This window comes from Trichomycterus rosablanca, chromosome 3, assembly GCF_030014385.1.
Source record: "Trichomycterus rosablanca isolate fTriRos1 chromosome 3, fTriRos1.hap1, whole genome shotgun sequence".
Taxonomy (NCBI): domain Eukaryota; kingdom Metazoa; phylum Chordata; class Actinopteri; order Siluriformes; family Trichomycteridae; genus Trichomycterus; species Trichomycterus rosablanca.
Window position 1 is genome coordinate 34966582 of NC_085990.1, and position 25124 is coordinate 34991705.

The window sequence follows — 25124 nt, forward strand, 5'->3', positions numbered from 1 at the left end:
TCAAACGCACTACTTAGACAGCGATTCCATCAGCTTTCGCTTACTAAGCTAACACAGTCAGCCTCATGCCATTCAAACCAATGGGATGAGGTGGCACAACGCGCTAGCATGTTAACTAACATCTCTCTCCGTGTACCGAAAACGGTTAAGTTCGCTGACAAGCAAGAATTTGCAAATAAATTATACTTGTGCACCTTTATACAAATTAAATCAATAATAAATTATTTACGTTTGAAAATAACTCAGTTCGTTTCTCTGCACCGTCTGGCATATTTTTTATTTTTCTGTAAGAAAAGTTGTGCCGCACTGAATGCAGGGATTGCCTTCATTGCTAAGGCAGCATCGGATGCTCCCAAAAAGTATTTAGTCAGCCACTGATTGTGCAAGTTCTCCTACTTAGAAAGATGAGAGAGGTCTGTAATTCTCATCATAGGTACACTTCAACTATGAGAGACAAAATGAGAAAAAAAATACAGGAATTCACATTGTAGGATTTTTAAAGAATTTATTTGTAAATTATGGTGGAAAATAAGTATTTGGTCAATAACAAAAGTTCAACTCAATACTTTGTAACATAACCTTTGTTGGCAATGACAGAGGTCAAACGTTTCCTGTAAGTCTTCACCAGGTTTGCACACACTGTAGCTGGTATTTTGGCCCATTCCTCCATGCAGATCTCCTCTAGAGCAGTGATGTTTTGGGGCTGTCACTGGGCAACTTCCTCCACAAATTTTATATGGGGTTGAGGTCTGGAGACTGGCTAGGCCACTCCAGGACCTTGAAATGCTTTTTACGGAGCCACTCCTTCGTTGCCCGAGCGGTGTGTTTGGGATCATTGTCATGCTGGAAGACCCAGCCACGTTCCATCTTCAATGCTCTCACTGATGGAAGGAGGTTTTGGCTTAAAATCTCACGATACATGGCCTCATCTCATTCTTCCCTTAACACGGATCAGTCGTCCTGTCCCCTTTGCAGAAAAACAGCCCCAAAGCATGATGTTTCCACAACCATGCTTCACAGTAGGTATGGTGTTCTTGGGATGCAACTCAGCATTCTTCTTCCTCCAAACACGACGAGTTGAGTTTTTACCAAAAAGTTCCATTTTGGTTGCGTGGGGCCCCAGATCGAAGGAGATTATCAATGGTCTTGTATGTCTTCCATTTTCTTACAATTGCTCCCACAGTTGATTTATTCACACCAACCTGCTTGCCTATTGTAGATTCACTCTTCCCAGCCTGGTGCAGGTCTACAATTTTCTTCCTGGTGTTTTCTTCCTGGCCATTTTCTTCTTGGCCATGGTTGAGTTTGGAGTCTGACTGTTTGAGGCTGTGGACAGGTGTCTTTTATACATTTACATTTTCAGCATTTAGCAGACGCTTTTATCCAAAGCGACTTACACAATGAGCTGAACACGATGAGCAATTGAGGGTTAAGGGCCTTGCTCAGGGACCCAACAGTGACAACTTGGTGGTGGCGGGGCTTGAACCGACAACCTTCTGTTTACTAGTCCAGTACCTTAACCACTGAGCTATCACTGCCCTTATACAGATAACGAGGTCAAACAGGTGCCATTAATACAGGTAACAAGTGGAGGACAGAAGAGCTTCTTAAAGAAGAAGTTACAGGTCTGTGAGAGCCAGAAATCTTGCTTGTTTGTGGGTGACCAAATACTTATTTTCCACCATAATAATTCTTTAAAAATCCTACAATGTGATTTCCTGGATTTTTTTTTCTCATTTTGTCTCTCATAGTTGAAGTGTACCTATGATGAAAATTACAGACCTCTCTCATCTTTCTAAGTAGGAGAACTTGCACAATCAGTGGTTGACTTAATACTTTTTGGCCCCACTGTAGCGTTCAGATTTAAGGTGACTTAGTAGGCAGCATTTTAAGGCACCTAAGAATTCGAACAGCCTATTTCTCGGGAGCGCGCATAGGATGGCGTAAAATTCTGTTTATGTAGAGAGCTCACTAGGTTTTCGAACACACCCCAGTTGCTACTTTAGCTACTTAACAGTTTCTGGTTGCCATTGTCTGTATCCGCTTCATGGTGTGCCATACATTTTCGAAAGGAGACAGACCACACACACACACACTCTGTTTCTACAGAGTTCCACTGTTGTAGTGTGTTTAGTGTCTTGCACTGAGAAATCTTCTTTTTGAACTAATTAATTTTCTCATAAAGTTTGGCAAAAAGTGGACCCATCTTTACTTCAAAGACTAACCCCAGTTCTGCACAGGCTACGATTTTATTGGATTCCATTATTATTATTTTTTTTTTTACAATATGTATGGTACATGGTGAAAGACCTAAATTATTTGCAGTTTTGCCTTGAGAAATATTCTTTTTGAGCTGATCAGCTATTCTCTTATAAATGTTTGGCACTAAGTGGTGAGCCACGACTCATCATTGCTTACACTGACTGAGCCTTTGGTGGGTCCTTCTTTTATACCCAATCATAATTCAGTCATGTTACATATTCACCTGCTTTTTGTGGAATAATTCAATATTCTATTAACTTTTCACCATTTATTTTTTTTCTGTCCCAACTTTTTAAAATGTTTTCAATTTAAAATACATACAAATGTGTTCAAGTACAATGAAGCTGATCAGTAAAAACAGTGATAATCTTTTCTTTTTACTTTCAGTTTACTGTCAGTTAAATAAAGATTCAAGAAAATTTACAAAACACAGATTCTTGTTTTTATTGTATTTTACAAATAACCCCAACTTTTTTGGAAATAGGGTTTGTACAGTGAGAGAAAACTCTGGTATCTAAGATAAACAAATGACAGTTTAAGGATATTTAAAGTTTAATAATATTACTCCAGCATGGCTTTTTCATGTATTCTTCCCAATTTTCCCCTCCCAGTTTAGTCATATTCAATAACCCAATTGCATTTCGCTTTCTCTACTGCTGCTGACCTCCACTCCTGACCAAAAAGTGACTGTCACATGCTTCTTCCAACATGTGCAGTAGCCGAACGCTTCTTTAAATACCTGCACCTATTGAGCATGGAGAGTCATGTCTCGTTCTCCATTATCCATCGTCTTTGTACAGGCACATCGATCAGCCAGCAGGGGTCATAAGTGCAGCAGTTATAAGGAATCTCCTCTGGCATTTCCACCCTCATACGAGCCAATCACTGTCTGCTTAGTCGCCTGGCCTGTCAGTGGCAGCGCTGGGATTCTAACTCACAAGTTTGATTCGTTTGCACTGCAGTCTTGTGTCTGGAATCTAGTTTAGGTTGTGTTGCTTTGACTGAGCTCCAACTGGCTAAAATATACCATGGTTTTCACATTCTGCTTGCTTTCCTAATGACAGTAATAATGCTACATACCCCTCAAGCTTTTCCTTTTCTATGGTCCATTAAGTATGCTAATGTTGTCAGGTTTTACTAATGGATCCCATTTGTTTTGAGACCTACTTTTGTTGCAAAAGTGTGTTTGTTTTTGGAAGGCAGTGCTCCTTTCAACATGGTAAGACAGTAAGGATGTGTTTTTAACTCATACAGAACATGAATAGTCTATAAATAGTCTGTATGAATCAGCTTCTTCAGAAAGATCAATTCTCACACCTGAAGACCTGTGATGTTCTGGATCTATTTTCTCTAAAGTGTTATTCTTCTGTTGATGCCTCACTTGAAATGTGTTCTTTGTCCTTTGGTAGTGTGCTTCAATTATTGAGTCATGGTTGTGTTTTAGCTGCTCTCGACGTAAAACAGTTTAAAAAAATAGCTTTTTCATATTTAAGCTGAAGTGCATGAGTAAACATGGGTTTTATTAGCAGTTCAGGGTGTCATCATTTGAGTTTTGCAAATTAGATGCTCACCAGGTACTTTGGTTTCCACCCACCTCCACAAATGTCAAAAAAATGTTTATTGGCTTTTATTTTAACTGCCTCCCAGGTTAGTAAGCGTTAGAAAGTGAAGGGGTAAGTCTGGCCCTTCGACAGATTGGCACCTTGTCCAGCATTTGTACCTGCCTTGAACTCAAGTGTTTTAGATTGTGGCCACCCAGACTAAAATGAGTGGTTAGTGAAAATAAATGAACAATGCTTTATATAAACGTAATATTTATTGAATAATGCAGCCTTTAAACATTTTTAAGGCATTTTTCCCTTTTTCTCCCAATATCTCATATTCAAAAACCCAGTTGTATCTCCTCTACTGCTGCAGAACCCTACTCTGGGCCATATCTAACCCTCTTCGACACGTGTGCAGTCTAAACGATTCTATTCACCCGCATGTGGCGGATTTACACAGGGATCAGTGTCACTTATAGGGAGTCACACACTGATCTCCATTAATCCCTTCTCTGTGCATGTGCTGTCAAACAGGCAGCAGAAACATTAATAAATGATTAAATTTGATTAGCTGCTCCTGCTAATCCAAAATATAATTTTTAAATTTTCAACAGATTTCTGTTTGTAGTTACAGTTAGGCTATAATTTTATGTTTATTTATGGATAGGTCATTTCAAGGATAAGCATATAAGCTTCACAAGAATCTGATATAGACTGATAAACTGAAATAAAATCAGTGTGCTATACACTAAGCAAACATATAAATATATTATTTGTATGTTAATTTGTCCACTATTTACAGGAAATATCTTTGACTTGATAAATAACCTGTAAAACAGCAAAATAGCCCCAATTATAATAATTTATTTTATTTTACAAACTATATTTTCTTTTCTATGGCTCATTAAGTATGCTAATGTTGTCAGGTTTCACTAATGGATCCCATTTGTTTTGAGACATACTTTTGATGCAAAAGTGTATTTGTTTTTGGAAGGTAGTTCTCCTTTCAACATGGTAAGACAGTAAGGATGTGTTTTTAACTCATACAGAACGTGAATAGTCTATAAATAGTCTGTATGAATCAGCTTCTTCAGAAAGATCAATTCTCACACAAGTATTATTCTTCTGTTGATGCCTCACTTGAAATGTGTTCTTTGTCCTTTGGTAGTGTGCTTCAATTATTGAGTCATGGTTGTGTTTTAGCTGCTCTCGAGGTAAAACAGTTTTAAAAAATAGCTTTTTCATATTTAAGCTGAAGTGCATGAGTAAACATGGGTTTTATTAGCAGCTCAGGGTGTCATCATTTAAGTTTGATCATGGCCTCTGGTCACTCTCTAAAGAGTTTTGCATATTGGATGTTCACCAAGTACTTTGGTTTCCTCCCACCTCCTAAAATGTAAAAAAGTTGTATTGGCTTCTCTAAATTGCCCCCCAGGTTGGTAAACGTTAGTAAGTAAAGGGGTAAGTCTGGTCCTTCGACAGATTGGCACCTTGTCCAACACTTGTACCTGCCCTGAACTCAAGTGTTTTAGGTGGTGTGGACCAGGATTAATTAGTTAGTAAAAATAAATGAACAATCCTCTATATAAACATAATATTTATTGAATAATGCAGCCTTTTTTAATGCATTTCCCACTTTTCTCCCAATATATCATATTAAAAAACCCAGTTGTATCTCCTCTACTGCTGCAGACCACTACTCTGACTGAGGGGGGCCATATCCAATCCTCCTCGACAGGTGTGCAGTCTATAATGACTGTGCAGCCCAAATGTTGGCAATATCATTTGGGGGGGATATCTACTGGCATTGTGGACACCTGACCATGATCTTGTTGGACATTGAATTCCAAAACCATGGCATTAATTTCCCCCCCAACAGTGTGGCTATAATAGCCTTCAGTCTTTTCAGAGAATTTGTCATAAGATTTTGTGGCTGTCTGAATGTGTGCCCATTTATTTAAAAAGCTTTAGTTAGGTTAGGCAATGATACTGGATGAAAAACATGGTCACTTATTTTACACACACTATTGGTGGATTCTTACAGAGAACCATGTATGGAGTGTCATTCTATGCCATATGTTTATTTATTTATTTATTAGGATTTCGGGCGGCATGGTGGCTAAGTGGGTAGCACTGTCGCCTCACAGCAAGAAGGTCCTGGGTTCGATCCCCAGGTGGGACGGTCTGGGTCCTTTCTGTGTGGAGTTTGCATGTTCTCCCCGTGTTTGCCTGGGTTTTCTCTGGGAGCGCCGGTTTCCTCCCACAGCCCAAAGACGTGAATTGGAGATACAAAATTGTCTATGACTGTGTTCGATATAACCTTGTGAACTGATAAACCTTGTGTAATGAGTAACTATCGTTCCTGTCATGAATGTAACCAAAGTGTAAAACATGACGTTATAATCCTAATAAACAAACAAATTAGGATTTTAACGTCATGTTTTACACACATCGGTTAAATTCATGACGGTAATTACACGTTACACATATGTCAAAAAACATCCATTAGTAAAACCTGAGGCCTCAACATCAGTTCACGTTTTATGTCAAACACAGTCGTGCACAATTTTGTATCTCCAATTCACCTCATGTGCATGTCTTTGGACTGTGGGAGGAAACCGGAGGGGCAAACCCAGGACTTTCTTGCTGTGAGGCGACAGTGCTACCCACTGAGCCACAATGCCGCCCCCTTATGCCATACGTGTAAACATGGCAAGTTTTGTTTGCTGAGCACACAGTTAGGCCTGAGACTATCTGTTGTGGTGAGCTAGTATATTAGACTGCTGCACAGTCTAGGAAAAAAATATCATTAAAACAGCAAATGCTGTTTAACTAAAGAACAGTATAAGAACTGAAAGAGTCTGCTTCGATCTCAACTTTGATCTTTTAAAATGTGTACGATGTAGTTAATGTCAAAATGGGGCAAATTTGAGCACAGCCGCATGGTTTAAAATAGTGGCAAAGTGAACTTGAGGACATTTAGTACAGTTTTTTTTTTCTATAGCATTTCTTAAAGGATAACATTCCTTTTGCTGTAGCTCCCTGAAGGCTCTATCAGATGGTAGGCTGGGCCTGGGGTGGCTGAGTTGGATGAGTCTTGGGTGTTTAGAGACAGGAGATAAACAGGCTCCAGGGATTAAAGAAGAGTCAAGTTTTATGTGACTCAAGATGTGTAAAGGAGTGGCATAACTTAGGTCCAGCACATATAGTTATTCCATCTTATCTGAGAAACCCACAAGAGAAAAAAGGAGGGATGGAAATGACAAAAACAAGTGTATAAATCCAGATCTAGAGTTTTGGTGGCTGGGATACACCATTAAAGTTTCTGTCTTGAGACTGAAGGGCTTTGTTAGAAAATAAATATCAAAGTAGATTTTATTTACAAATGTAGTTACACTGTAAGCCCGGATAAGTTCAATCTGCTTAAAAAATTTGAGGAAACCGGTTGCCTTAAAAAAGTTCAGTAATGTATAATGAAAACTTGAGTTAGCATAACTTAAAACATTAAGTTATTACACCTAAAAGGCAAGTTGATTATACCAACTGCTTTTCCCAATCATTTTACTTATCTTGAGCTCAATGGAAAAAAACATATTAATTTCTTCTTAGTTTTCACGTTAATTACATTTTAAATATCAATTACAAATGTTTATAGAAAAACAGACACAATTATAAAATTATTTTTCTTTATTTTACTTATGTCAAGAAAACATCTTAAAAACTGTACAAACTGTATATAAAGTTCTGATGAAACACAAACAGCTCTTCACAGTAACCATGAACCTGTACTCAGTTTCACACAGCAAGCTGATTTCTTAACGTTTGGCTGCAGCTCTCTAAAACAAAACCAAGAAACAGAAGTATTAATATCAACATTAATACCATTCATTTAAGGATTAAAATAAAGCAGGCCAGCACACTCTTTGCTTCGTATGAAGACTAGCATACTAGCATGTAGCCTAAATACGGCAAATAAAGCAGCGCTGTTTGATTATTTATTTAGTGTCAACATTAAGATCATTTATTTTAAACAAAATTGTTAAGTAAAGTACAGCACTTACCAAAATTAGACTGGAGTTGGGTTAACGGAAGATGAAAAAGCCCCGTCAGACTGGTGTACATGCTACTCAAGAATTGCATAATGAGGAAGAAAATGTTTGTCCACTTAGTTTAACAAAGGTTCCACTTAACAAAAAAAGACATTTGAGAAAGAGAAGTTTACTTTTGCAAAAAGCCTTAAATGAAAAGTAAAAAGTAATTTGCAACAACAGGTTACAAAAGTTAAAACAAATGGCTACCCGAACACAAGAAAATAATTAAATAAAAGTTTAATTACCTTAACTTAACTTTTTTAAGTTAATCTGATAGAAAAGTAATTTTTTTTGTTGAGTACAATGTACTCTGCATTTTATAGTAGAGCAAAAAAACTTAAATAATTTATGTATGTTGTACTAAAAATGTTTGATTAGATATAAAGTCCGGGCTTACAGTGTACAAATGGCATGTGTACTTGGGTGAGGATAGTTTCTCTGGCTTGTCAGTGAGATTTTTCATTCATTTTTAGAATTCCTTTTGAGCTGAGTGAATTAGTGCTGGCAGGTACTAAATGTCATAATAGTAGTCTCTTATTAATTTTAATCCAGACCTATTGGGTTTAATGCTGTCTGTTTCTTTATGGCAACAGTTAGGGAAACACATTTTCCTCTTGTGTTTTGAAGGTTATAAAGACATTGATTGGAATTTAAGTGGTCTACACGCTAAGAGCCCTGACCTCAACTTTTCTTAACCTTTGGGACAAAATGGAACTTTAATTGTGAGCCATGCCTTTTCATCCAATACAAGTTCCAGGAAAAAAAGAATACTTAATTCCTGAGGAAAATTCCTTGATTTCAGGAAAGGTTACTGTGGTTAAAAACAAGCTTTATGTTACCTCTACTGGATGGAGTATTTTGCATTTAAAGCTTTTGTAGCCCAATTACAGTGGATTATTTTAATGCATTACACTCTCGTATCACGCCATCATGTTATCTACACCGATCAACCATAATATTAAAACCACCTCCTTGTTTCTACACTCACTGTCCATTTTATCAGCTCCACTTACCATATAGAAGCACTTTGTAGTTCTACAATTACTGACTGTAGTCCATCTGCTTCTCTGCATGCTTTGTTAGCCCCCTTTCACCCTGCTCTTCAATGGTCAGGACTCTCCCGGGAGCACTACAGAGCAGGTATTATTTGGATGGTGGGTCATTCTCAGCACTGCAGTGACACTGACATGATGGTGGTGGTGTGTTAGTGTGTGTTGTGCTGGTATAAGTGGATAAGACACAGCAGCACTGATGGAGTTTTTAAACACCTCACGGTCACTGCTGGACAGAGAATAGTCCACCAACCAAAGATATCCAGTCAACAGCACACCGTGGGCAGCGTCCTGTGATCACTGATGAAGATCTCAAAGATGACCAACTCAAACAGCAGCAATAGATGAGCGATCGTCTCTGACTTTATATCTACAAGGTGGACCAACTAGCTAGGAGTGTCTGATAGAGTGGATAGTGAGTGGACACAGTATTTAAAAACTCCAGCAGCACTGCTGTGTCTGATCCTTTCATACCACTCATATTAAGAATAATGCCTTGGATACCCGCATCAGAGCGCTTCATCACTGTGCATTTCAGGGAAAAAGAATGAGCAGTGACATTTGCTGACATGTCCTAATTGGATACCCTGTGGGTTCAGACAGAAGAACTAAACTGTCTCAGTGGGTGTGTCTTTACATTTGTCTTCTAACAAACTGCTAGATCATTAATTCAAACACAACAAGCAGCCAACACAGTTGTTCATTATAGTTTAATTAATTTAAATTGCATTTTAACTGGAGGGCTACATGAAAATGACTAAATAATAATCATGATTATTTTGCTTCTGTTATTTTTTCTGTTAATAACAACAATATAACATCCAAATGTGTAAATCTCTATACATTGATTATCTTTAAAAAAAAATATGAATATTAACCCAGAGTCGCAATTACATTTTTATTCCTAATTAGATATCTCATTTTTATTTTCATTGCTTTAGTTGTCGCTAAGAGAAGACATCAAGGTATTAAAAAGTGAACATTAAGCCTCTCTTATTTTATTGGGTTTGCAGTGTGCCATTGTACAAAGAATGTATAGTTTATGATTCTTTCCATTTTTGGTTTACTGACACATTTTCTTGCTAAAGTTAAGCCGGTGATTCAAGATACAAATAGATGAAATAGAATAGAATGTCTTTATTTGTCATAAATACATATACAGCTGTACAGTAAAACGAAATTCTTTCTTCGCATATCCAAGCTTGTTTGGAAGCTGGGGTCAGAGCACAGGGTCAGCCATTGTACGGCGCCCCTGGAACAGAGAGGGTTAAGGGCCTTGCTCAAGTGCCCAAAAGTGGCTGCATGGCTAGGGTTAGGGCACAAGGCAAAGTTACACCCTGGATAGAATCTTAGCTCACACCCATTGGCAGTTTGAAGTATATAATTTACCTGACAGGGCAACTTAGAGTATCCAATTCATCTACTGTTTTGGGAGGTGGGAGGAAACAGAAATAACCAGAGAAAACGTCCAATGGGTAGCCATATGTTGTACATGCCTTTGATCATGTATGATGATTGTTCACAATGTCTGTCTTTATTTAATAGATTAGAATACCTTTATTTGTCATATATAAATATACAGATGTACAGTACAATGAAAGTCTTTCTTTACATAGCCCTGCTTGTTTGGAAGCTGGGATCAGAGCGCAGGGTCAGCTATCGTAAGGCGCCCCTGGATCAGAGAGGGTCAAGGGCCTTGCTCAAGGGCCCAACAGTGGCTGCATAGCAAAGCTGGGATTCGAGCTCTCAACCTTTCAGTTGATAGCCCAAAGCTCTACCCACTAGGCTACCACTGTCCCATTTAGTATCTGCTGGTTGTTCTATTTTTTTTCTTTAATCTTGCTGATGTTTACCCTGGCTCCTTTGTGTGTACAGATGCCGTTCTTATGAGGATTGCTGTGGGACTCGCTGCTGTGTGAGAGCTCTCTCCATCCAGAGACTCTGGTACTTCTGGTAAGAATCGAGTGTACATGCAGGGACTCTGTGGGTCTTCATTTGTCAGTATTGCTTTTTTTGTCAGTTTTAGAGCTTAACATGTATTCTTACATGTAAAGTAGTATTGATTTAATTTAAATTTAAATTTGGAAACATTTGATGACATCATGCTAATAAAAAACCTCTATGTGAGGTCAGGGTTTGCAATAACTGGTGACTGGAGAACAATTGGTATTTACTTTGGCTTAACCAAGAGTGGACAAAAGCTCTGCAAGATATTTTTGACTGACATTAGCATTATTAAAGAGAAAATCTATGGCTGGTAAAGGCCTTGTCACTATTAGGAGATTTTCAGTGGAAAATAATAATCATACCAATAATTGAGATTAATGCAAGGGATCAAAAAGTTTCTGCACTTTTATATTTTGGTTGTAAACAGTGAGGGTGGGAGGAGTAGTAATTGGTCATGTCTGAAAGACTATAGTCCGGATTAAGCGCCATCTGATTTCCACCTTTTTGGACCGCTCAAAAAATGGAAAAAAGATTTTCATGTGATGATGATGTGAAAGCAGCAGTGCATCAGTGGCTACGCTCTCAATCAAAAGCATTTTTTGCTGATGGCATTAAAAGTTGGTACGACGCTGGGAAAAATGCATCGGAAGGTGGCTATGTAGAAAATTGATGGAATTTGTTTTTGAAATTCTTAATAAATAAACTTTTTAAAGAACTCTCGTAGTTTGATTTCCTTTCTGTCAATGTTTTATTATATTACAATATTAATATTATTTTATGTTAAACATACTACTTTAATACATTCAGTAAAACATTTACTGTTAGGAAAAGCCATTGAGACAGTTGTGGCCTAGTGGTTAAGGTACTGGACTAGTAATCCAAAGGTTGCTGGTTCAAGCCCCACCACTGCCAGGTTGCCACTGTTGGGCCCTTTAGCAAGGCCCTTAACTCTCAATTGCTTAGACTGTATACTGTCACTGTACTGTAAGTCGCTTTGGATAAAAGCATCTGCTAAATGCTGAAAATGTAAATGTATACGTAAAAGCCATTAATTATACAATCTTCATCAAACGAAATTGTTACACAACAAACTAAAATTAAAATTAGTCTGTGCTTCCAAGGTCATGTCTGATGAAAAAGATGAAAATATGATTGCTTGATTTGGTTACATTAATAGTCATTAATAATGAACCTGGTGTTTGCCAGTGAATAAACTGTGGAAATCTGATGAATTTGTGATTTAAAAACGAAAAGTAGAGTATTAATTTGATGGCACAGTTCTAGAATGTTATTTTATTGTGTGGCGTGGACTCCCAATTACTTTTTAGTGATTATGATTGACTACAGCTAGTGACTTCTCTTTGATCACGAAAGTAGAACTAGTTTGACTGTTTATTTAAGCATGAGTATAAAAAAATATACCACCAAACTGTGCTATATTGTGTTCATAACCCACAATAAGCTCATAAAGGAACTAAAACCTGCACCCCTTTCATGGCTAGGCAATTATATCTCAATGGATAAGATACTGGACAACTGATTGAACGGTCTCTGGTTTAAGCTCATTTGAGCAGGCCCCTCATCCTTAAATGCTTGCATTGTATTCTGTCACAATTGTTGAATAAAAGTGTTTGCTAAAAAGCACTCAGTTTTCATGTATTTGTTCTAAGTAATGTATCTAGTGCTACATTGCATCCTTCTGGCACTTGGTAGGTAGTGGAGTACACTGTGGTGTATTGTTGATTTATCCATGGGACCTGTAGTATGTCCAGACTTGGTGGAGTAAACAGCTCTGCTTTCAGCTCTCACTGATCAATACTGAGCATTACAGGAGTGTCTGATGCTCTCCGAGTGTGGACTGAGAGATAGACTAAAAGCTATTAATCTCCTTCCATCTCTCACGCCCTTGGATTTTTTCTGAACTCTGCTGTTGAACATTGTGTTCAGTTATTAAATCGGTAAACACACAGGAGGGAGTGGTACTGCCATCACTGCCTGTAGTCAGACTGCATCAAATAAAGAGTCATGTAAAGCTTTTCTGATATTGGATTCTGTGCTCTTCTTCTGACTTTTAAGAGTTTGAAGTGTTAGAGGATTCTACTGTTTGATTAAAATGTGCAGTTCTTACTTAATGCCTTGTCATTTCTTTATTATTATATGTAGCATACAGTGCTGTGAAAAAGTATTTGCCCCTCCCCCAAGTGCTTCTATTTTCGCTAATTTGTCATATTTAAATGTTTCAGATCTTCAAACTAGTTTTAATAACAGACAAGGAAAACATATCTAAACACAAAATTCATCTTTTAATTGATTCCATAATTATTTATGCAAAACCTGTATCGTCTGTGTGAAGAAGTAATTGCCCCCCAAAACTTAATTACTGGTTGTGTCACCCTTGGCAGTAACAGCTGCAATCAAATGTTTGTGATAACTTAAGATAAGTCTTTTACATTGCTGTGGAGACATTTTTTGCCCACTCCTCTTTGCAAAATTGTTTTAATTCGGCTACATTGAAGGTTGTCACTGTATCTCAATGGGATTCAAGTCAGGACTTTGACTTAGCTACTCCAAAACCTTGATTTTGTTTCTTTTGAGACATTCATTAGTGGACCTGCTTGTGTGCTTTGGATTATCACCCTGCTCCATGAACCAACTTACTTGAGTTTTACATTTACAACATTTTGCACTCTCTAGGATTTTTCTAGAGAGCAGAGTAACCCCAAACCATCACACTACCACCAATATGTTTACTGTTGCTATGATGTTCTTCTGGTGAAATGTGGTAGTTCTTTAGATGCTCATTTGTGACCTCCTGGTGGGCTGGCTACTCCTGAGAAGGTTCACCACTGTTCCAATTACTCTTCTTTTGTAGATAATGGCTCCTACTGTGCTTCACTGGAATCCCAGAGCCTTTTTAAACCTTTCCAGACTGGTAAATTTCAGTGACTTAGTTTTGCATTTGTAATTGTACATGTGGCATCATGTGCTGCTTTTTGAGACCTTCTGGCCTGCTACACATTGTTGTTTAGCTTCTGGCATTAATCATGCATCGGTGTGGTTAATGAAATTGAGCGCAATTGTCAAGTTAATTTGATTAAGTGGTTGATTTAGTACCTAAGGTGGTGGTTGTCTTTTCACACAGGGCCAGACAAAGCAAGCTTACTGAGACAGTGTGATGCTTTAGGAAATCTTGGGACCTGGCATTCTTGTGGATGTGTTTGACGCATACATCTACCTAAACATGTTTGCATTTGATTATGGCAATGGTATTGCCTAATTGCACTGGCCTCTTTTAGCAGAATAATGAGTCCTGCTACAATACAAATAACGTTCAGGAAGGGTTTGAATTATATGATGAGTTTGAGGTAATAACTTGGCGTTCAAATTCCACAAATATGAATCCAATCAAGCATCTCTGGGATGTGCTGGACAAACAAGTCAGATTCATTGATGCACCACCTCACAGCTTACAGGACTTAAAGGATCTGCTGCTATTGCATTGGTGACAGATACCACAGGACACCTTCAGACATCCGGTGGAGTCCATGTCTAGATGGGTCAGAGCTGTTCAGGGGGGCTTAAAGGGACCCACACAACATTCAGCTGGTAGTGTTAATGTTATGACAGGTTCGTGTTATGCCAGTATAGGGAAACATTAAAACAGTGGTTTGTGTAAATTACATATACTGCAGATATTGATGGTAAGGAATATTTTGCACACACCACTAGTTGTAAACTGTGTAATACAATCAGATGGGTTTGAACAAAACCAGGTTGTTTAAACTGGTTACCAATGAACTGGTAAGAGGAGTTACTGTAAGTAGGGAGGAAATGTGGCTATCAGTTATTGTGAAAGCTCCAGATTTAATAGTGATAAATGTAATAATTTTACTTGCTCTTCTCTCTACAACAGGCTGTTATTGATGATGGGAGTGCTGTTTTGCTGTGGAGCTGGTTTTTTTATACGACGACGTATGTATCCATCTCCTCTAAGGGAAGAGCCTGCCTTTAATGTATCATTCACCAGACACCCTGTGAGCACACCAGGTGAGAAGAATTACTTTCTGTCTGCATAATCTCTGTAAGTACACAGCTGTACAGTGCAGATATATTGTTTTGCTCAACCAGTGGTGGATTAGCACAGTGGTGCAGCAGGTAGTGTGGGTAAGTTCTTCCATTGTCTTGAGGATTTCTTTCAGGTCATCCACTGTTTATTTGTGAAGTTGGAAAAAAGGCAGTGGTATTCAAGTAGGTATGTGTACCTTTGGTCATTTAATTTTCATTTCAAAATACCATTATAGAAATTAAGTTGTTATTCATTTTGGGTACTTTAATTGTCAGTGGAAAAACATGAAATGGCTTTGTCACAAACTGATCAGAAAATCAAATAACAAAGAAAAATGGGATGGTATCCTATTTTTAAATATTCTATAATTTCAAAGGAACTAAATGTGCAGTGTACACGTATGGTGATGAAAACATGCTTTTTACATACATGTCATGATTAAAAATTATAGAGACAAGGAAAATTGGCAGAATTTTTTAGAAGATTAAAATAATAATAATATTATAATGACGCATCCCCTGCTACCCAGCTTAATTATGACAAAATCACCTGTATTGTCATGCTATTATTTTTTGTTCTATATTTTTAACACGTCTGCCCTATTTTACCTGTCTTCGTAATTTTTAACTACGACATGTATGTAATAAGCCTGTATTCTATGCTTCAGTCACCATGCATGCATGCTACACATTTATTTCTGCTGAAGGTGGTATGAAAATTATGTAATTTGAATAAATATGATCCTTGCTATTTCTTTTTTTTTTTTTTACTGACAACAACAGAACCAAATACGAGAAACAGACCATTTTCACTTTTTGGTTTTGAAATGAAAACTGAGTAACCCAAATGTTATTTGGAGAATTCACCTTACAGTAGTATTTTTAACATGCATAAACACCTATTTTTCCGAAGTACTAAATACTTTTACATTAAACCTAATAGAAACTGCATTGTGTACCCCAATAACAAATGGAGTCTTCGTAGATGATGACTGACATGAATCAAAATTGTATCTTTGTCAGTGAAGAAAGTAGTTCTCTTTTTGGCAGTAACTTAGTCAGTTGAATATGGCATCTTTCAGATGCCATTTTCAGATGCCACAGGGATCGCCACCCTGTGACAGAAGGACTCTTTATAAACTATATGAATCCACTGAAGCCTAAGCCAAGTCTTCCATGCTTGCTGTAAATTGGGGCTATAGCCTGAACTATTGTCACTTATCACAATCAAGAAATGCAACTGCTATTTCGCCAATAGAAAATGATACTTCAATTCTATTCTGGGCCTGAGCCAAAAGACAGTGGAAACCTGTACTGTTGTTAGATTATTCAATGTTTGTTTATTCAGAGATCAAAAGGACATTCTAGACTGTAATCAGCAAAGTATTCAAACACCAACATCTGTCATGTTATAAGGGTGCATCAGTGCCAATGGCATGGGTGATTTGACTATGTGTGAAGGTACCATTGATGTAGAGGCGTATATTGGAATTTCAGAGAGACATATGCTTCCATCAAGATGGTGTCTTTTCCTAGGAGGTTCTTAGTTATTTCAGCAAGATTCCAGGGTTCTCATTTTGTATGTCCTACAACACCATGGCTTTATAGACAAAGAGTTTGTACAATTTACTGACTGTGCACACTTGTTACAAAATAGGCATTGTCATGCAAATGTTTTGTCTGATTGATGTACAGTAAATGTTTAGCACAGTTGATATAAATAATAATAAATAATTAATTGGAATAAAAATTATTTTAATTAAATTAAAAGTATTGTGGATTTTTCAAAAACCTGCCATCCGAGTTTTGTTGAATTGTCAGAACTATGTGTTTCAATAATTTTGTCTCAGAAAAATAAGATTTTTAGACATTATCGAGACAAAGAAATTTAGGTTAAAGTTTCAGTCAGAGACAAAACTAGGTCATTGTCTTTCATAGGGTTTTAAAATGTCACTGTTAGAGTAGAGGGAAATAAATTGGGCTTAGTCATTATCTTACTCACTCATGTGAAAAACTGGCTTGAGCTTTAATAATACAAGAGCAGTGTACATTTGTTCTGTGGGCTGGCTTATCTGTGAAACATGAAATGATGTTTTCCACTGATGTTTTAGTGCAACTGTATTATTCAGTAAAGGTCAGCCAAATCTTAGATGTAGAACTCGGTTTGTTGTGTTTTTAACTGAAAAAAAAAAAAACAATGTGATAATGTGTAACTGTAATGTATACTATAATACTAACCAGGCCCATGTAAAGAAAAGATTTTAAATGATTAAATGATGTTTTGTTGTATGGGTAAAAATACCAAATTAAATTGCAGAAGTAAAGAATAAAATAGCCTACTTTCATCCATTTCCTTAACGACAAATAATACATGATAAAATGAGAGCAGGAGTAGGTGCTATGTCATGCAGCTACTGAATATAAATGAGTTCTTCACATTATCAGAATTTAATATTTTATATTTCCCATTATTGGTATAATGAACTTCTCAGAACTAGAATATTGATAGAATTATACCAGTATCATTTAATTTTGTGGCAAGTCACTCGGAATTGTGGTATTGAATTAACTTTTTTTTACCACTGGAACAGTGGAATCAGCTAAACATCTGAGTTAAAAAGTACTACTTTTTTTTTGAAGGAAAAGAGAAAACTAAACTCATTGTTAGTACTTCTGAAATGAAAGCATACATATTTTATCCTTATATATACATGTGATTAGGAAAGCAGTTGTAAAACTCAAATCTGAACTCCAGAAATGGACTGGATAAAATGATCCAATTATAAAACCTCAGGTGGCGCAGTGGAATAATCCCCTAGCGCACCAGCGCAGAGATTCTGAGCTCCCAGGTTTGAATCGGAATAAGAAGGAATTGGTGGACTTCGCACACATCAGAGACAGTGTGTGTCAGGCGAATATAGACCCTCCTACCATCCTAGCACTTTGTAGTTCTACAATTACTGACTGTAGTCTATTTGTTTTTATGCATACTTTGTTACCCCCTTTCATGATGTTCTTTAGTGGTCAGGACTCTCACAGGACCACTACAGAGTAGGTATTATTTGGGTGGTGGATCATTCTCAGCACTGCAGTGACACTGACATGGTGGTGGTGTGTTAGTGTGTGTTGTGCTGGTATGAGTGGGTAAGACACAGTAGCGCTAATGTAGTTGTTAAACACCTCACTGTCACTGCTGGACTGAGAATAGTCCACCAACCCAAAATATCCAGCCAACAGCGCCCTGTGGGCAGCGTCCTGTGACCAATGATGAAGGTCTAGAAGATGACTAACTCAAACAGCAGCAATAGATGAGCGATCGTCTCTGACTTTACATCTACAAGGTGGACCAACTAGGTAGGAGTGTCTAACAGAGTGGACATTGAGAGGACACAGTATTTAAAAACTCCAGCAGCGCTGCTGTGTTTTATCCACTCATACCAGCACAACACACACTAACACACAACCACCATGTCATTGTCAGTGCAGTGCTGAGAATCATCCACCACCTAAATAATACCTGCTCTGTGGGGGTCCTGACCAGTGAAGAACAGGGTGACAGCAGGCTGAAACAGAAACAGATGGACTACAGTCAGTAATTGTAGAACCACGAAGTGCTTCTATATGGTAAGTGGAGCTGATAAAGTGTACACTGAGTGTAGAAACCAGGAGGTGGTTTTAATATTATGGCTGATCAGTGTATATCAATAAATGAAATAAAGTTAACCAAATTAAACATAAAATATATTGGGTTCAAACTGCCTGTAGTGAAATAAACGTCAATGTAAGAAATGCATTTTTGTTTTTTGCGTTTTCCATATTGTCCCATTTTTTTTGATTTAGGGTTGTAAAATGTAAATGTATAAGTTGGATAATTAATTAATTGACATTAATTTAAATGTTTTACCACAACTTTATCCTGGTCAGGGTCATGGTGGGTAAATTTTTTTTGGGAATTTCTGGGCTCAGTGCGGTAATTCACCCTGGATTGGACTCATTACAGGCCCTTGGGCACTTGCCACCCCTTCCTCTCAGGTATAGCCAATAATGTCTGTATGTAGACACCTGACCAGGAGATGGCATAGCTGGGGATTTGAACACACTACTGAAAATTTATCATAATAAGTGCATAGTTTAACTCAATAAACAAAAGAAAAAAAAACTTAGGTAAAAACAACACATTTTTTTAAGTTAATCATCCTGCTTAAACTATGCCTATGCAAGCTGCCTAAATACATTGTTTTTGTTTGGAGGAAATCCAATGGTCTGCACAAAGCCCTGACTTTGAAATGTGACCTCACAAATGGTCTCTTGGGTGAATGTGTGGCAAGACTTACACATACACACTTCAAAATCCTGTAGAAAGCTTTTCCAGAGGAGTGAAAGCTATAGCTGCATGAAGGGGAACACCTTTACTGTGACCTATAATCTGTACAATTCAGTTGAATAACCTGGCATGCTGTTGTGGTATATAAAGAAGTAAAATTAAAAAAAATATATAATTAACACATAGTTGATGTTTACTTAGGATTTTTTTACAGCAATGGCTATACTTACACAAAAGACAACATTATTATTATTATGAATACAATAGTAGTATTTCACAGTGAGTCTCAAGCCTTAGTTGTAAATCTCTGGTCGTTTTACTTCTATAACAAATAGAAATGAAATGATCTGTCATAACGTGAAATATTTACTAGGACCAAACGTTTATTAATTTTAATTTTCATATTTTAAAGTCCTCTTTGTTTCATATTGCATTTTACAATACAATTTAAGCAGCCTTATTTTTTCTGTATCTCCACCAGTCTCTCAACAGCCTGGCATTCAGGGCTACGGTGACCCCAGCGTTGCCATGACGATGCCTATGGCCCCTGCCTACCCTGGCCAACCCAGCACAGCCCACATGATGAGTTCATACCCACCACCACCATCCTACTGCAACCATCCTCCTCCCTCATACGATCAGGTCTTCAACACCACAGAGAAGAAGTAAATCAGCAGACCTACACATCTGCACAGGTGGCACACTACAGCGGATCAGTGATCTGAGTCAGGACACCCTGACTGTGCCCAACAGCTCTGGCAGCCCAGAACGCCCTTGTGTAGCTTTTTAATTTGTACGCTTGTTTTAGGATGCAGCATTGTTATCATACATTGTTTAACGGTCAGTATTTTATAGTTGGACATTTTATCAGACTGTCTAATAAAAAGGGACATTTTTGCATGAAAGGATGATGCAGAACAGGACCTGCACATGCCGAACTCTAGAAAATGTGGGTAAATAAGGGATTCTTGTTAACTTGTACAGACGAAAAATACTGAGTGCTCTTTTAACTGTTCAGGACAGAACCCTATTGCTGTGGTGCATATTCAAACCATTTGGATGAAAAAAGGCCTGGATTAGTGGCAAAAATCAGACAAATACTTTTGAGTAAACTCTCAGTATGGTACCTGCACACTACTGAACGTGTTTAAACTCAACATGAAGAGGAACTCCACAAGCATGGACAGCCCAAATAAACCATGAATACTAAGCACATGGATATGTAAGGAAAAGCCACAGTTCACCCTGTTCATCACAAGTGAAGCTGGTCCACACCAGCCAGTGGTCCTTGCAATACATGCAGTCAGTTTTCTTAATCCTACAAAACAGCATCAGGTTAAAGCTGGACCTCTGACCTCTGACTGACTGAATAGTGGAGTCACTGAGAACATTTGTTCACTAGTTTCAGTAAGCATCTTAAATGTGGGCAGGCAACCCATCCATAAAGAATCCGGAAGAGGCAGATTTGGAGTGGTCTGGTATACCCAATTAGTTCTAGTGGTCAAATGGTGTAAACGTAATGTTGGCAAAAGGCATGCTTTTCCATTTATTTACATTTAGTTTTGAGTTTTCTGACAGGTCAAATATTTTAAAGCAAGATTATAGTCAGTGTTTGTTTTATTACAATACTTCTTTTTCTTGTGAGTGTTCATTCTGAGGTTGCATTTTTAGCATGTTGAACTACATGGCATTTGCAATTTAGGTCTATGGCACAAGTAAAGGTCTATGGCACATATGAAGCCTGCATAAAATTAAAAAGGAGACATTTAGTGAACAATGCTCCAGTTTGTAAACCTTTTTTCACTTAATAGAGAAAGATTTATTTTTACCAGTATCGCAAATACTATTTTTTCTGGCTTTATACATGTCCCCATCTCATTGGCTAGGATTGGCTAATGAATCTTTCTCAAATGGTTCAAAAATTTACAATTAAGGGGATAAACTGTGGTAATTATCCAGAAAAACAGCTTTATGAATGCAGGTGAAAAGCTAATGCTTTTTAAATTTTGCTTTGGTTGCTACACTGACATAAAAGACTTTTTAAATGTCCTGTGGACTCTGGTTCGGCAAAAGTTAGACTTGTCTAAATCAGTACAATTTAGAATCAGTTTTATATTTAATTAACTAGGAAAAATATGTCAGTTAATGAAATCAAGTAAACACTAAAATAAACCTTTTTGTTACTTGAGGATTACACCCCAGTAAAAGGGTTGTTGTACCTGAAATATAATTGTGGGCAATATATCCAAAATCCTGTTTTTGTGCTTTTAATTACTGTAATGATTTAAAGTCGAAATAATTTTTTTATTTGAATAATTTTTGCTTGCGCTTGTTTTCATATTCACACAACAAAACTGGTGCAGCAGTAAATTACAAACTCTGATCACAGTTTATTGTAAACAACTGTTTAACAGAAAGCATATTGCTGTAGTGTGTAAACTTACATGGCAGACGCCCATTAGACGTGACCTTATAACTTGCACTCGGCTTGTTTTATTAAAGACACTCATAACTAAAGTATAAACTCCAAAGAAACCTGACATTTAAATTGGCACAGTCACACTACAAAAGGTTTTTTTTAATCAAACCACAGTACTACAAAAGCTTTGAAGCTGTAAATGCTAACAATGGCTTTATAACAAAGCATTAATTTGTTAATGCTTCCAAATAATACATTTTGGGGATGTTTGGGTATTTAGTACAAATACAAAAAATTGTATATGTAAATCTGAGGTAAATGTTTTTATTGTTTTATCACCCAGCCCTAATATACTGTGTACAGTAGACCCTTGAGTTATGAACGGTTTACCATATGAACATTTTGGGTTACGAATGATCTTTTTTAACTTAACGTACAAACAAATTTCGGATTACGAACCGAAATTTGCGAAACACATGACGTCACGAACAAGTCGACTCCAACCGTGAGCGGACGGTGTTTTTTAGGTGTATTCTTTATATTTTGTAAAATTCTATATTAAAATGGCCTCAAAGAAGGTGCAGAGAAAGAGTAGTGGTGAGAAAATAAAACAATCTATTAATATTGGTTGTTATATAATTACTGCTGCCAGTAGCCTTCACTGTGTATCAGACAGAGGGGACAGTTAGTGAGAGAGAAGAAGGAAGTTATTATTTCGTGCAATTGCACCTACAAAATACAACACTATTGAAATAAAGAAGGAAATAATAGAGAAATATGAGAGTTATTGTTGTTTGTGGTAGATACATTTTATATAAAAAAGAAGGAAATGTATTATGGTGTATGGTACAGCACACGTACTGTACTGAAATGTGATGTGTGTTGTTTTATGTACAGTACAGTACTACTGTGTATTGTTGTTTATTATTGTTTATTACAGGAATGTCTATTCTATAATTTAAGATTTAATGAAAAATACACTTGTATTTATAACAAAAAACACCATTTAAGACATTAGAAAGGTTGGGTAAGGGGGTGATTTGGGAGGTCTGGCACAAATTAATTCTATTTACATTATTTCTTATGGGAAAAATAGGTTTAACTAACAAGCATTTTGACTTAAGAACAGCACTTCGGAACCAATTAAATTCATAAGTCAAGGGTCTACTGTATATTTACTAAAGAAACGTTAGTAACAAACTTCATACTCATTGATTTCATAAAGGTTTCTCAGCCGAAAGATAAATACTAATGGTAAGTCTTTGAGGGTAATACTCTAGTAACAAAAAGGTACATTTCAGTGTTTCTTTAGTGTATAATGTTTTAATTTTTTTAACACGGCATAAATTACTTAACCCTGTTACTTTATTCTTTTTTTAACTTAGTAGACTTGCTAAGCTTGTGTAAAACATGCTGTTTGTTAATGTAAGTAAATCTGATTTTGATGTGCCCATGTCTTAACACAAAACAAGCAGGTGAAAATTTATCTGAGCAAAAGCATTTACTTAAAAGCACAAAGTTCAAGAAATTAATAATTGGTACAGTAAATTTTGCTTTCATTTATTTATTCATCTTAAAGGTTTTAGAAAACTTTAAGAAGTCCTAGTTACAACCACAGCTACATGTATACAAGGTGTTGCTGTGTTCTTCTCACAGCAAGTACAAAAGAAACAATAGGACAATCAATCAGCAGATAGAACATTTAGAATTTAGTTGTGCAGTTTTCCAGGTTAAAATTAATATCAACACTCATCTTCATGATGTGCCTTCAAGCCTAGTTCCATCCTTCTGGCTGTAGGACCTTACCGAAATGAACCTTACTAGAGAAAGTTTTAGATGTTATGGTTTTGAGATTAAAGGCAGACAAAAGTGATCAGTAAATGCATTTAAGAGTTTTTGACTGGTGATTGTGTACATTTTAATTGTTCTATGCAAAGTACAGACAGGGTTAGTTATACGTGATACCTGCTTAGATGTTGTGAAAGGTTTGTGCACTGTTTTGGCTGAAAGACAAGTGTTACAGGTGTAAAGATATTAAAAACAACAAAGCAAGAACGTGTCTTCATTTTTTTAACTTTACAAATTGAGTGAGCCACAAGGATTTCTGTCATGTATGTGAATAATGATGTAAAGGACATGTTAAGATGTGCTGGCTGCCATACCGTACACAATAAACAGTCATTGACATCATCAACTGCCAAACAGGATAATTACTGCCAAATTAGACTCATGAGTACAATAAACGTTCCTCTCCTCTAATATTGCTGCACTTTCCTCCTCCCAGTAAAGGAATACTGTACTATAGGAACTAAAGGAATACAATAATATATGATTATCAAGAACAAGAATTACAACTGTAGTGAGAAAGAACAGAAACCTGTTAAAGCACATAATGAAAGGTTTAGGGCCATTAATTAGACATTATAGATATAAGACTACTTTTACAATGTGGAATATTTCTTTTTTCTTTCTTTATTTATTTATTTATTAAGATTTACCATCATGTTTTACACTTTGGTTACATTCATGACAAAACAGGTAGTGACAGGTTACACAAGATTCATCAGTTTAAGTTCAATGCAATTTTATATCTCCAATTCACCTAAATTGCACGTCTTTGTACTGTGGAGGGGAAATGGAGCTTCCAGAGGAAACCCACACAGACACGGGGAGAACATGCAAACTCCACTGTGCTGCCCTACAGTGGGGGATAAATACAAGTCTGTCAAATGCGAGTGGGGAAATGTGTTATGGTCTGATAAGACTAAGCCTGAAGTTTTTTTGGCCATAATTCCGAAAGGTATGGTTGGCATAAAAACAACTCTGTGCATTATCAAAAAAACGTTATACCCACAATGAAGCATGGTGGTGGCAGCATTATTGTCTGTTTTTCTTCTGCTGGAACTGGGGCCTTAGTCAAGGTGGAGGAAACTATGAACAGTTCCAGTTCAGTCAGTTTTAGCACAAAACCTTCACATTATTGTGCATTATCGTCCATCTGATCTCTATCAAATACTGTGAGATTTTAAGTTCCAAGACAGTGTAGAGATTATTCTTTAACGTGACACTTCCAGACCAAACATGGCAGTGGGGATTAATATAATATTAATATATGTATATATGTATAACCTTTTCTTTATGCCATACCAACCTTAAGTCCAGGCACTTGAGGTTTGTTTTTTCATTTAGTTTGTTGGCATAGAGATGATGTCTTATAGTAGATTTCATGATTTGATGACTCCAAACTGTCATTGTTTTCTTCTAATTTACAGAAATTGCTTGGGCAGGAACATGTTTACCACTGTGTTCTATTAACCTTACTGTGAACGTTTTGTAATTTTTTGAGAGCACACCAACTGCTGTAGTTGTAAAAGCTGATTTTCCCATTACTGCTTGATATAACACTTCAGCTGCTCAAGT

At 36.9% G+C, this 25124-nt stretch overlaps 1 protein-coding gene across 1 annotated transcript in view; it reads left to right on the forward strand.

Moving 5' to 3' along the window:
• The window catches only part of vopp1b (VOPP1 WW domain binding protein b), a 43312-nt gene extending 19553 nt beyond the window's left edge, over positions 1–23759 (forward strand). The window contains exons 3-5 of the mRNA XM_062991201.1: positions 10825–10902; positions 14810–14943; positions 19767–23759. Of these exons, the coding sequence (XP_062847271.1) occupies positions 10825–10902; positions 14810–14943; positions 19767–19954 (400 nt within the window). The 3' untranslated portion in view covers positions 19955–23759. The remainder of the gene's footprint in view (positions 1–10824; positions 10903–14809; positions 14944–19766) is intronic.
• Positions 23760–25124: the final 1365 nt, after the last annotated feature.